The 13,273-nt window shown below is 43.5% G+C and overlaps 1 protein-coding gene across 1 annotated transcript; it reads right to left on the bottom strand.

The window, feature by feature from the left end:
- Positions 1-259: 259 nt before the first annotated feature.
- Positions 260-4,942, bottom strand: c8a (complement component 8, alpha polypeptide; the record flags this gene model as incomplete). The annotated part of the gene is made up of 10 exons (XM_079285853.1): positions 260-411; positions 1,084-1,309; positions 1,482-1,639; positions 1,779-1,910; positions 2,006-2,246; positions 3,301-3,483; positions 3,569-3,758; positions 3,979-4,126; positions 4,233-4,380; positions 4,826-4,942. The coding sequence occupies 10 exons, from the start codon at positions 4,940-4,942 to the stop codon at positions 260-262; spliced, it is 1,695 nt and encodes a 564-aa protein (XP_079141979.1).
- Positions 4,943-13,273: the final 8,331 nt, after the last annotated feature.

Here is a 13,273-nt window from a genome sequence, read left to right as displayed (position 1 = left end):
CTGAGCTGGATTCAGCTTCTGCAACCCAAATTGAACCTTCACATTCAAGGCGATTTAGGAAATCTCATACAGTTTTACTCTTCAGACAGAAAAACACACTCTTTAGTAAAGTCTGCATCACACATTTATTACAACCTTGCTATACAGTGTGTTGTGTGTCCTGATGAAGGCATTCATTTTATTTTGACGTCAGACAGTAAAGGATTGTGGAAGAGCAGTTTTTAGTCAACAGCATTTTCACCCTGGAACCGGAGTGACTTTAACAGCGTCGAATCTGAGAGGTGGAGCCCAAGCAGGGTGTTCCACCGCCATCAGGTGCAGGATTATCACAGGTTCTTGTCCGAGTCTTCCTCCCTGATGCACAGGATGACCAGCTGCCCCAGCAGGACCATGACCCATCTGTCTTGGCATCTATCCAGGAAAAATGAAGGGGGTTTTAAGCTGAGTTCAACAAACGTGTATATATACAGTATTATGTATATTTAGAAACAGCATATGTATCTGTGCACTTCCATTACGCAATCACATCCTCTGACAAACAAGTAAAACGGGCTGAACGTTCATTTTTGTGGATTTTTATACTGAACATAATGTAAAATTATTTATAATTAAGGTGTAGTATAATACATTGAGTTATTTATGTGCACACATATTTAACTGAATTATAAAAGCCAAAATTGCTTATTAGAGAGCCGTTTGGGAGCAGAAAGAGCCGGTTCTTATTGGTGAGCTGAGCCAAATGTTTGAAGTATCATTTTGAGGAACTGGTGCTTTACCTGCCTTGTGTGTGACAGTTTTTTTATTAGCCATGGCATTCCGGAAGAATGCATTTGACTTTTTACGCCACTACATTTCGCACAAAGCTGTAATTTGTTACTTCACAAAACAAAAGCCGGATGCATTAGACCGCCTGCAACGTCATGAATTACTCCAAAGATCATTCTTGAAAAACAGATTTGGGCCTTAAGACAGGGGATGGTTAGCTTAGCTTAGCACAAAGACTTGAAACAGGAAGAAAGAGCTTTATCCCGGCAAATTGAATGTGTTCACCTCCGCTGCCTTCACTCATGACAAAAGTCTCACCTCTTCGGAGAGTCTCTTCACAGGCCTCTCCCTGGTAGCCTGACTTACAGATGCAATTACAGGAAGTCCCCTTTAGGACAGGGATGCCGTTGTGCTTGCAGGGGGCGCAGCGACAGGAGTCGAACTGCTGCTGATACTCATCCCAGCCCCTCTCCAAGTTGGCCAGTCTTGCACCTACATGGTCAGCTGCTGTGCTGAGGCGCACTAGCTCATGAATTGGCATGGTCTTTGTCACAAGGGAGGTATAGGACAGAGACATGAAGAGGGAAACAAGTTAATACCACACCAGCAAATGCACAAAAGCACTGCGAGGTCATAAATCGAGAATATAAATATCAACTTGTGTTTTGTTTTTTTATGAAGAGGATGTTGCGTCAAACTATTTTCCAACAAGTCACCTCATATTCGATGAGTGTTGGGTTGTATTTGAGGGACGCTCCCCAGTCCCTGTAGGTGTCGGGGCTCCTGATAACCAACAGGCCACCGCTGCTGTGTGTGACTCCCCCCTTCACTAGAGTAACGATGTCCTCAATCACAGCTGAATGAGAGTTCTTGGCTACATTTCAAAAGAAAAAACAATTACAAGCTCTGATAACACGTGACTGCAACAATCCTTCACTTTTCAGCTGAATGGATCAAAGACAAATGAAGCTAATACACTTAAATTCAGTACTCAATAGATTTTGATGTCTCACTTTGACGAAATGATCCGTCCTTATTGCAAAGGTTCCCCTCCACTTTGAGTCCTACTTGTACAACGCTGGAGAGGGGATAGCTCAAACCAATAGATGCACCAAAGCATCTACCAGCTTGTTTAGCATCCATCTCTGTGAGAGTTATGGAAGAGAAGTGGGCAAAGGTTACCTGACATTACATTTCCTATCAGATGACATTGATCGACAAACTGGAAAGCCCACAGTACTTGATTCTGCCATAGCCGTTTTGTTGACAACCACAACATATTCAAGGGTTCCTCCCATCGTTCCCTCTGTGACATAGTCGGTGCCAAATGTGTTGAAGAAGCGGGAGTATGCCCCAAAATCATACTGCTCCGGCAGCTCCATGAGTGAAACGTAGAAATCTTCATGAAGCATCAACTTATTACTTCTCATTTTGAAGCGGGCTGTTTGCACTTTGGACCAGAGCCTGATGAAGCCGAGGTCCTGAAGACAAAAAGGCAAGGCTTTTTTTCCCTCAGAAGTAGAAATAATAATAATAAAAATACTTTCGTCAAACTTGAATAAAACTGTTACATATACCCCAAATAATGTCCTTTCTTTTGGCCACAGACACCCAAACATAAACATTGTTTAAAGGAGTTCATAACTGTGGGTAATACACATATTTGCTCACCCTCATATCACTGTTTAATATTAAGCTAAGTTCGGAGACTGATAGCTTAGGTTAGCATAAAGCCTGAAAACGAGGGAAACCATGGATGCATAAAGAGAACTGGATACAGTGTTGGAGGTTGGGCCCCGTTTCTTTCCTATGACTGTTGCTCAGTGGCGCATGAAGCCAAAATGGCTCAAATGCCAATTTAAATTGATCAGGATCTTCCTCATCCACGGGGCCCACAAAGTAGGCGCACTAGCGTTTCCTTTAACCCGGCCTCCCAACTGCTCGTCTCGGCTCGCTCATATGAATTACAGTATGTTATACACAGGGAAAGAACTCTGGATTCAGCTATTAGTGGATTTTGTAACTTTTAGACCCTATTGATTTGAATAAGGGCAAGGAAGTTAAAATGGGACGCTTTCTATGCGTCCCATAAGTCGATGGGAAAAAAATAGTTTTGAGTCCCATGGCATTACGAGATGGATCCAGGAGTTGTAATTACAAAACAATCCATCTCGGTTTCCTAACCGAGTAAAATATATCTGGTTGGTTTAGTCTGTTCAAAAAAAGGTGCTGGTAGGCAGATTTTGTTACCTTTGGACTGAGCCTTGCTGTTTCCCTCTGTTTAGTCTTTATGGTAAGCTAAGCTAACCAGCTGCTGCCTGTAGCTTATACAGCAATCATCATGAGAGTGATTTCAATCTTCTTGTCTAACTCTTGGCAAGAAGGCAAACAAGCATATTTTCCAAAATGCCAAACAATTGCTTTAAAAAACAACACTAACCTCTGAAAAATGTATAATTATATATTTACGCAATACAAATTGCATTTGTTATCATGTAGTAGGATGGTTCAGTTGTTTGGATCAATAAATCATACCTGGCTTTTATGTTGCGTTAGGTTGTTGAGAAACATGGATTCAGCACTTGTTTTCAGTCCCACTTCCACATAATAGATTTGAAGTGAGACACCGGCACTGGAAGAACGCATCGTTTTCCTGGCTTCCAGCATGCTCACCATATCTTCAAAGTATTCCTGTGAGCCCTCTGACGTAGCTTGAGCCTGTAACAGGTCAAATCAGGTCAAAATGTCTTAAACAGCCCATTTATTAAATTAAACAAAGACATAAGTAACAGCATGACAATACCACAAAATGGAAGGTATGGTAGTTGTGAGGTTTCCTGTAGTTCTTCTCATCTTCATTGTAGTGCAGGTTCTCACAGAATGCGTCATAGATGAATTTCCTCCATTCACCATTATAGACATAGTCACACTTTCCTCCAAAATAATTTGGGTCGAGTACTTGATCCGCAAATTCTCCAGTCAAGACGTTGTAGCTGTAGGCAAAGTAAAATAATTCAATTTAAGTGAAGGTGTGAAGATTAAATGAGACACATGTAAATCAAAATAAATAATGGTGTGATTTGTATATATTTCTGATGTTTCAAAGCAATTTGCGAGGCAAAAAAATTGTGAGTATGGTGTGTTGATGACGTATATATGCTTATTGAACTGTCCTGGTAATTCAATTGCATTGCTTTTAAAAGCTGTATTTACCCCTGGGTGCCGCGTTCAGCACCAGGGATCGTCAGTAAGGTGGAACACTTGTCGTCTCTCTGGGTGACGTCTTCACAGCCCTCTTCGTCAGAAGAATCCTCACAGTCCGACTCTCCATTACAGCGGAGGGACTGGCTGATGCAGCGCCCTGGATAGACAGAGAGACAGATTTACATGTATACTGGAGGCGCACAGACAACACAGCCTCAGCTCTAAGAGAATGTGCTGTGTGAACGGTCGTTGGTGGGACTCGCCTGTTTGTGTGCAGGTGAAGCTGTCTCCACAGTAATCTGTCACCAGACACTGTGTTGTTACTGTTGGACATGCCAGCTTCTCCCACAGTGCCTCAATGCACCCTGTGCCACCAAACTGTGAGGGCTTCTCCATGTATCGGAAACGGCCCTAAGACAGAGTTGATAATGAGCTTGCTCTTTATATCACCCAATGAGTAGGTCACATGCTGTTATGTTCGTAGTGGTGCAGTTAAAATCATATGAATGCAATAAATGTTCATTTCTAAGTTCCATTTAAGTATGCTTGATATTTAGTGTCTACAATGAACCCCAAAACACTAAACGAGTTGAGTATTTTGGAGCCTCAAATGTCAGGAACATTGTAAAATCAAGAACCAAGCTTAGTGACCTAATCGGAGCAGAAGTGCTGATTCGTGATAATCATTGTTCCTTTCGAACCGATTGATTATCTTGTTTTGATCTGAGCTTCCACCCAGAAAACTGTCTTAACGCCACATGTTTTTGGAGAGAGTTCTAGTTTTAGAAGTTGTAATCACAGTTTTCATCCAACATCTTTAAATTCATGCAATTTCTTGAGAAAAAAACACCCTTACCTTTTGGTCTGTGCAGGAGTTACAGGGTGTCCAAGATGACCAGGTCCCCAGCTTACAGTTGATGGGTTTCGGTCTGTTTACAGGTATCGGTGTGTGTACAGCTCTGGCCCTCCTCATCCCAGCCCAACTGGCAACCCGAAACGTACATTATCATCTCAGTTTCTCTCCTAATACGCATGGTACATGACATAGACATTAAATGTTATCAAGTGTATTTAAGAGACAGAAGCGAGGAATACTTCACCTGTCGTCAGCGGTTGTCCATGGGCTCCTGTATGCATTCACAAGTGGGATAAAGTTCACAGACAGAAGCAGTGCGCATGAAGTCAGAAGTAAATTAATAAATGTCTCCATACTGAAAAAAGAGTTGCTAGTCCTTTGGATTAAAATGCAAAAACAACCGTTGTGTTGTGACTTCTACCACTGCAGTCTTGACCAATAACGACTGTGAATGATTGATAAGAGTAAACACATGCTGTTACAACAGTTCGGAAAGTTTTTTTTGAATGATCAATAACCCCTATTTGTCATCTTCCCTCTGCAAACACTCCAATCCAGCATGAACATTCGCCCGTACGTTTAATGCAACACGAACAAAAGTGCATCAAACTGAACAGGAACACAAACATTCCCCTTCTTACAAGAGGTGATCCATTTTATTATCCCTAATATTATTATTTTTATTAAATGTATTATTATTATCATTATTACCATTATTATCATTATTACTATTATTGTCATTATTATTGTTATTATTATAGCAAAAATAATAATACCTATCCACAAACCGGCTTCCGTCGCTTCTGACTTGACAATTACGCATCATGAACGCGCACGTTGTGAGTTCACGCGTAGTACACAGGTGCGTCTGGTTGGCGTCTCGCGGCGGCGCTTTCAAATTGTTTGTTTTAGCATAAACAGTGTGTTGGATTCATCACGCCAAAATGTTTCACCGCAGCCAGCAGCGTCCGCACAGTTAAGACCGCGTCCCAAATATACAAAGCTGAACAGTGATAAACAAAACGAGCGACAATGGAAGACGTAAGTTTTAAATATATTGTTCTGAACGATATAACGTTAGCTACATGTAGGTAATGTTAGCCTTCTTGTTGCGCCCTTTGCTAGCTGTTACCCCATGTGTAATATAACGTCACTAAAGTACATTAAAGGGTCACTTCATACAACATACTTTCTCATTTACTTGTAATGCTAGTCTTGCAGGTAGTTTAGGTTTTCACATGTCTATCTCTGAGGTATCTGCCTCCACCTTATAATAATTTAATTTATTTTGTGTTGCTCACAGTATTGGAAAATTACACATCATAAACCAATTCAGTTGCATCGTATTTTCTGAAAAACACTGTTATTCTGGATAACCCTTGGACCTAAATATTAGGAGTCAATTGTTTGCGCTGTGGACTGACAGTTATTTTCATAATTTAGTAATCTGTATATTTGTATATATTGTTTATAAAATACAAAAATACCCGTCACGATTCCCCAAAAAGCCCAAGCTGCCATCACATGCCTTGTTTTGTCCACTTAACAGTTCAAACTTTGAACACATTCAGTTTACAATTGTAGAAGACTAAAAGGAAACCAGCAGATAAACTGGAACACAACATTTTAAATAAAACAACAATAAAACAACTTATTCCAGACAAGACAAATTCACCTCCGATGTATTGGAGTGAGTGAGGAAATGCTTCTTGTAATTTTGGTAAACCAACCCTCAAATTATGTTGTCAGCATTGAGGTTTCTCATTTTTAATCATCAAGTGAATTGCCAATGATAATAATATCATTTCCTCTTTTCATTGGAGGGACTGAGCAACTTCAAAGCTCTGAGGGCCAAGTTTCAGGAAGAAGCCCTCTTGGCTCAATCCAAAACCAGCCGGCCAGCTGTTTCAGAGAAACCGAAAAACCTTCCTCCTCCTGGAAGTCTCAGCGGTATTAATATTGTCGTAGAAAACAAGACGGCGGTGGTTCCCCAGGTCACCTTCAGAGATGGGCTGCGGGCATCTGGAGGCAAGCGACCAATTTCCTTTCCGCCGCAACCTCAGCACACCTCCCCCCCATCTCGGCCGGCTCATGGAGACGGCACAACGAGGCAGTCCTACAAAGACAGACGCATGCCTCTGGTGCTTCCTGCCCTGCCTGTAAAAGAGCAGAAGACTGAGCCGCCAGCCAAGAAGGAGCACAAACTGGAACCGGAGGCGTGGAGAGAAGTCCTGCCGCACACTAAAATCAAGAAGAAAGGTTTGCTGCTTCCTTTCAAGTCAGCCAAAGCGTCAAAGGTCAGTGCAGAAAACGGAGAGGAGCCGACGTACGCCGATTTGACCACCAGGCCTTCCAGTGCTCCCGGTGGGTCGGTGGAAAAACAAACTGCAGAAGATGGGGCTTCGCTCCAAAGTGACCAATCGACTGCTGAGCTCTCCCTCTCCAGCCTCGATATCACCCCTCCTCCCGCAGAGACGAGTTTCGACTCCAACAACAAATTTATTAGCACCTTGGAGAGAGCCAAGAAGAGGTTTTCACGCCGGCAGATGTTGATCTCTGCCAAAACGAAGAGCTTGCTTTCTTCTGACTACGTCTCGAGAGACGAGGTGTTCCCTTTGCCGCCGAAGCGCGGCGCTGTACCCGAGCTACCCGTTCCCATGCCCGTCTGTCTCCCACACATTGCCTGTCTGTCGGCCCGGCCTTTCTTCAAAGTAGACCACTCTTCACGCAGTAAGTCATATTCAGTGATAAGCATGATTTTCTCCACATCAGACTATCTTCTAATGCTTTATTGTATTTTCCGATGACTAGGGCCTGCGCTGGATAAGCAGTTCGGCAGGGATAAATTTCTTCCCTCTGTCAGGACTGGTGAACCTCAGTCTCCCTCTGCTTCTGGAAGGAGGAGGCCTCTACCCGACTTGAGGTCACTGGGGCCAATCCCACCAAAGCCCCCCAGACCTCCACTAGTAGATCTCAGCTGTTACCACCGACCCACAGTTAATGGTATGTTACCTGACTTTAATTTCTTGTTTCGTTTTTTGTTTTCCATTTACTTTTGTGGCCGCAGACTGAAGAATATGTACGGCAAGAAGTTGTATTTCACTTGGACATTATTCTACTTATTTGTGGTTAGGTTGAACATCTGTTCAAGTGCTGATTTTTGTTTTTTTATTATAGAGGTGTCGCCAGGTCTTAGCCAAGCACCAAGCGTAGAGCCAGAGGCTGAGCAGCCATCCGTCTCCCACTCCGCTCTAGACGCTCCAGAGTTTCCAGACTTTGAGAATCCGGAGATGGGAACGGCCCACGGTGAAGCTGTTGACATTGGTGCGCTGGAGCTGGAGCCCTTTGGCTTAGTCAGCACTGGCCTTCCTCTACCAGAGGACTACGGGCTCTTCCGTTTCGAGGATCCACAACCGGACTTATCGGCGTGTGATCCTTTAGAGTCCTGTATGAGCGTCAGCGTCCAAGATCTGAACCTTGGCAGTCACAACATAATACCCCTCGATCCAGCCAGCTTCCCTGACCCAATAAACTTCTCGGCTTTCCCAGAGCCTGCTGTGTCAGAGCAGTGGTCTCAGGGTGAGGAGGTGATCACAGATCCTCTCTCCAGCACTCAGGCTGATGAGACTGATCCGGGAGATGCTGAGTCTCACTCTGCCTCACAGGAAAAGGACTACGCACTGTTGCGTGATGGGATTCAATCACATGCGAGGTGAGGTTTGCCGTAAGTTAAAATCACACTGATCCATTTTTTTCACTGTTGACGTTTCCTGTGTGTGCACTCTGACCGTCTGCTCCCCTCTAGCGTATCTCAACAGGACAGTTACTACGAAGCGCACGATAATGTGTACGAGGATGTCGAGAATCTCAACAAATTATTCTCGGGCCAGAACTCGCGTAAGCGAAAAGGTGGTCTGAAGAGTAAGAATGTTGACTCGGCACATGTTTCTTCTTGATAAAGATCTTTAGCTGAGTTTTCCCTGTTTTAACCTCCTCGTTGACCAATTTTACAGATCCATATGCTGACAACCAACATATGGTAAATGCATATATATTTCTTTTAATTATGTATAATCCTCTTAGTCAGTACGCAGTAAAGAGAACGGTTGAGTTTATGCTCAGAGACGGGGCCCTGTGCGATGAAGAAACAATGGGCTTTGTTGTGTTTAACAATCTGTGATCAATTAAAACTCTGTTTCTTTGAAGAAGGAGGAGATGTCTCTTCACATCTGGCCGCGGAATCCGTGGTATGTAACATACAAGTCATATTATTTATCAATGACGTTTGTCTTTGTCAGATGAAAGGCAGCCATTGGTTGTTTTTTTTTCTTTTGCTGTAATAATCACATTGCAGGGGCAGTGTATCGGCAGAACATTCGGGCCACTATCACGTCCACAGGTATGTTGGGCGTCTCCCACAGCTGGCCAAATGCTTGTTTAGCTGTTTTCACATTGAAAATAGCTTTTGTTATTTCTTATTCAAGTTATTTTATTTACCGTCGTATGGTACCATTTACATTTAACACTTAACAGTCTGATTTGTTTTCAGTAAAGAACGCCAAAGTCCTAACAACGCTGACCTTAAAGAACAGAAGAAGAGGGAAAAGCACCGACTGGAAAAGGAGAAAAAAGAGCAAAAAGAAAGGGAGAAGAAGGAAAATGAAATGAAAAAGAAGTTCAAAGTAAGTTCTGCTTTTGAGGGGCCTGTTATGGTCACTTTTCTTTTAGCTTCACTGGTCGACTTGTTTGAAAATTGCTTGCCAACATAACATCCCGAATATCTCTGTGTCACAACGATGGGCGGTGAAAAGCAGCGAACCAATGCACTGCTTAGCTGCTCTGAGATCAACCTGCGTCTCATTACTGAAATGTGACTCTCCAGGTGACCGGCGAGGAGCAGGCCATGTACCACGCCAAGGTAACGGTGGCGAGCAAGGTTCGCAAGCATGACCTGCCGGTGAAGAGCGGGGACACGGTCGGCATTATTCGCACCACCAACTGCCCCAAAGGCAGATGGTTGGCCCGAGACGCCAACCACAAGTGTGAGTTCAGACGCACAACATCTCCTCGCATAGAAGTAATGGGAGTGGTTAACGCCACAGTTTCTCAGTGTTTTCAGTAACCTGCTCTTATCATTGTTTGCAGACGGTTACATTTCAGTGATGAACGTAGAACTAAATATCAAAGAGATGCTGGAACTTGGCAAGAAGGCCCAAGCAGCTGGACGAGGAGGCAACCTGGAGGGAGATACCATCAGCATCGGGAGCAGGTCCTCGTCTAAATGCTTTGGTTTCTCAATAACAGAAAGATTTGTAAGCAGCACTCGCCTGTCTGTCATGATCACTCGTTCATAACGGTTTTCTTTGTTTTGCAGATCCTCTAACCACCCTGTACTAACGAGCAGTTGTAAGTGCCAGTATTCTCTCCACAAATGCATTGATCTCTCTGGTTAACTTGCTGTCCGACTGGTTGTACTGTCACCTCTTAGCCCAGCGTCTCAAACAGCAGCCCAGCCTCATAGTTAACTGGTTGATATAACGTGTGACTTGATGACTGACGGAGAACAGTTGCACAGAGGTTGAATACCAGCCCAAAGACTCGTAATGCTTGGCCTGAATAACTAAAGTTGTCGTCGGCCGCTTCACGGCCTGGTGTGTTCTGATTGTGAAGGTATTTCATGTGAGCCGGTGGTTTGAGTTTCCGCCCTGCCAAACATCAATCATCAGCAAGCCCACTGTGCTTTATCAAACGAATGTGTTTTTCCACAGTCACAGATGACAGTGAAGAGTGGGCCTGTGAAGATGAGACCCTCTCGCCCTCCAGTGAAAGCCAGTAAGTGCTGTCCTTTTTACTCTGGCTTAGAGTTGCCTTCAAACCGGTGTTGTTTCTCGGAAGAATGACAGAAACCGTTGACCACGTCAGAGTTCGTACAAGTCGTTCCCAAAGATGTGATTGACACGCAGCGTGTAGGACGTAACTGTTCTACTTTCTCTTCTTTCTGTGTAGTAGCTGTCCCCATCAGACGGCCTCACTGCCCGAGATGTGTGAGTGCATTTTTACATCCGGTGAAAACATGAGAACAGAACATGGTGCCCCCCCCGCCTCTTCTCAGCCTTCTGGCTTAAAGGGAAATGCCAGCTTTGCCTGTAGTTGCGTTATGTGATGCTTTGACATAAGGCAGACTGTAAAATGCCTTTGATGTGCACTTCTACCATGCCGCTTCCTTACTCCCTCCCTCTTCTGTTAAACTGTCCTAACCCCTCCCCTCCCTCCCTCTCTGCCCTTCATGTGCTCACTTCGACAGTATGTGGCCATGTCAGCGCCCTGCACACTCTGAGCGATGCCAACCTGGAAGACCTACACACACAGTAAGTTTCAAAGCGGAATCCTCGGCTCGCTAACCCATATCTACATAAATCTCTCTACATCTACCTCTTCTCGAGGCGCTGAGTGTGCAGCATGTGATGCGTGTGAATATTAAAGATTGTAAAGAAGAAAAATAAAGTGGGGAGCTAAAGACATTGGAAACGTTATACATCGGCCCTGACATGTTGGGGATTGGTCCAGGTGTCCTCTACTGTGTAGAGACCAAAGACAACAGATCGTACACACCAAACTAGAGCTGCAGCTAACCACTGTTGAAGTAAAAAAGAAAATCCAGATTCTCTCAATTCATCTTTTGTGAAATGTCAAACATTGACAAACACTCGTTTTAATTACCCAGAACTGAAGGTGAAGTATTCAAATAGCTTGTTTTATTCGACCAGCAGTCTGAATACCAAAGATTGGAAACATCATTTTTGACTAAATGGCCATTTTAACGGCAAGTGCATCTTCATCAGAGTAACTTGGCGTCGAAACATTAGTACTCTAACAAAGTTTGTTGCCTTAAATCTGTGTGCTTCAGTATAGTGTGGGCTAAAGTCTCACCTGTTAGAGATCCCTCTGTTCTGAGGGCAAAGGACAGGCCTGTTGAAGCACGTTAGACCTCTTCGTTCACTTAGTAAAGGTTGTATTTATTTCAGGATTACTCTATTGGATCATAATATATTGTGTAGGTGCTCCTCGCCCCCTGTAGGCCACTGATTAGTATGAAAAGTAATAGTTCTAGGAGTAAATGGAGTCCTAACGGTGTCTTGTCTTCAATATTTAGGACCAGACACGAGGCCCTGCAGAAACTCGCCATCTTCTTTCAGCACCGCAAAGAGGAATTGGATAACATCCCCGATGGCGACGGAGTAACTCCTACGAAGTACAGTGTTTACTGTTTTATCTTATGTCTACCGATGCTGTCATATTCAAAATCTGTAATCCACGACCATGGTAATGATTATAAAAACGTTTTTTCTTCATTTTATACATTCTCTCTGATGCAAAGTGCTGAGCCATCAAGTAAGTGTACTGATTTGTTTTTTTCCCACTTGTCACCACTGTTGTCACTCTCACTGATAATGGTGAAGCTGAGAGGAGGACTCTTACAGATCTCTTTAAAGACTACATTAAAGACTACAGTCAGGTCGGCGTCTTGCCTGTAATGGAAAGTGACTCGTTGCGCCATTTGTCTGACTCCTGTCAGATTGCAGAGACGGTTCAAAGCTAAGGTGACATTTGTATGTGCTCGTCTTTATCCAGACTTCTTGTGTGGCGTCGAGGAGCCTCCGTACTCGTAAGTGTTGACATGTTTCCTTGTGATCAACAAGTGAAGCTTGCCTCTGTTTCGATCTCTATTGCTATTAGTACTGATAGACTGAACACGCAGTACTTCAGGTTGTCTAGCTTCCTGCTCCTGAACTGTGATGTGATGTTTTGCGACAGTGAACAGGAGTTTGACTTCACAGAGCTGGAACTGCTTCCTCCCCCGCCGCTATATGCCGACTTCTTCTGATTACCACACCGGCTGAAGCGAGTAACGTCGCCATGAAGAATATCTGCCACCGAGACCAGTCTGCCATGTAGTTAAAAAAGTGTTTTCTGATCCTGGTGCAGTGGAGAAAAGACTGTGAATGGAGCTGCTGATGTGACCACTATAATTACTATTTCACTTATTATATTTCACAGTGTTCTACGCTCTTGTGTTCTGTTACTGTGGAGCACAAACTGAATCATTGCACTTCATCCAAAGAGCGATGACATAAAGTAGCCACCAGTCACTTGTATAGCTTACAATTAAGGATTTGGTTGTAAATGTTTTCTTTGCATTTTCTCTTGTTTCTGTGTTGCATCTAATAAATATTTGTTCATCACTTTTGTTTTTGATGACATTATTAGAACAGACTACTGTCACGATCATAATGTCTAAATCTTGTTCTTGTAGCGCTACAGCAGTTCACTCCTGATGAAAGTACACTCCTTCCTCTTATCAGCACTTCACGCTCACCTGATACTTTGTCAAAGTGGCTTATGAGCCCTGCTCAATCTCCATCATGTTGCTTAAAATTTCATTACACT

The sequence above is a fragment of the Melanostigma gelatinosum genome, assembly GCF_949748355.1.
Source record: "Melanostigma gelatinosum genome assembly, chromosome: 15".
Taxonomy (NCBI): domain Eukaryota; kingdom Metazoa; phylum Chordata; class Actinopteri; order Perciformes; family Zoarcidae; genus Melanostigma; species Melanostigma gelatinosum.
Note: the sequence above shows the minus strand (reverse complement) of the source record. Positions and strands in the feature narration are given on the sequence as shown.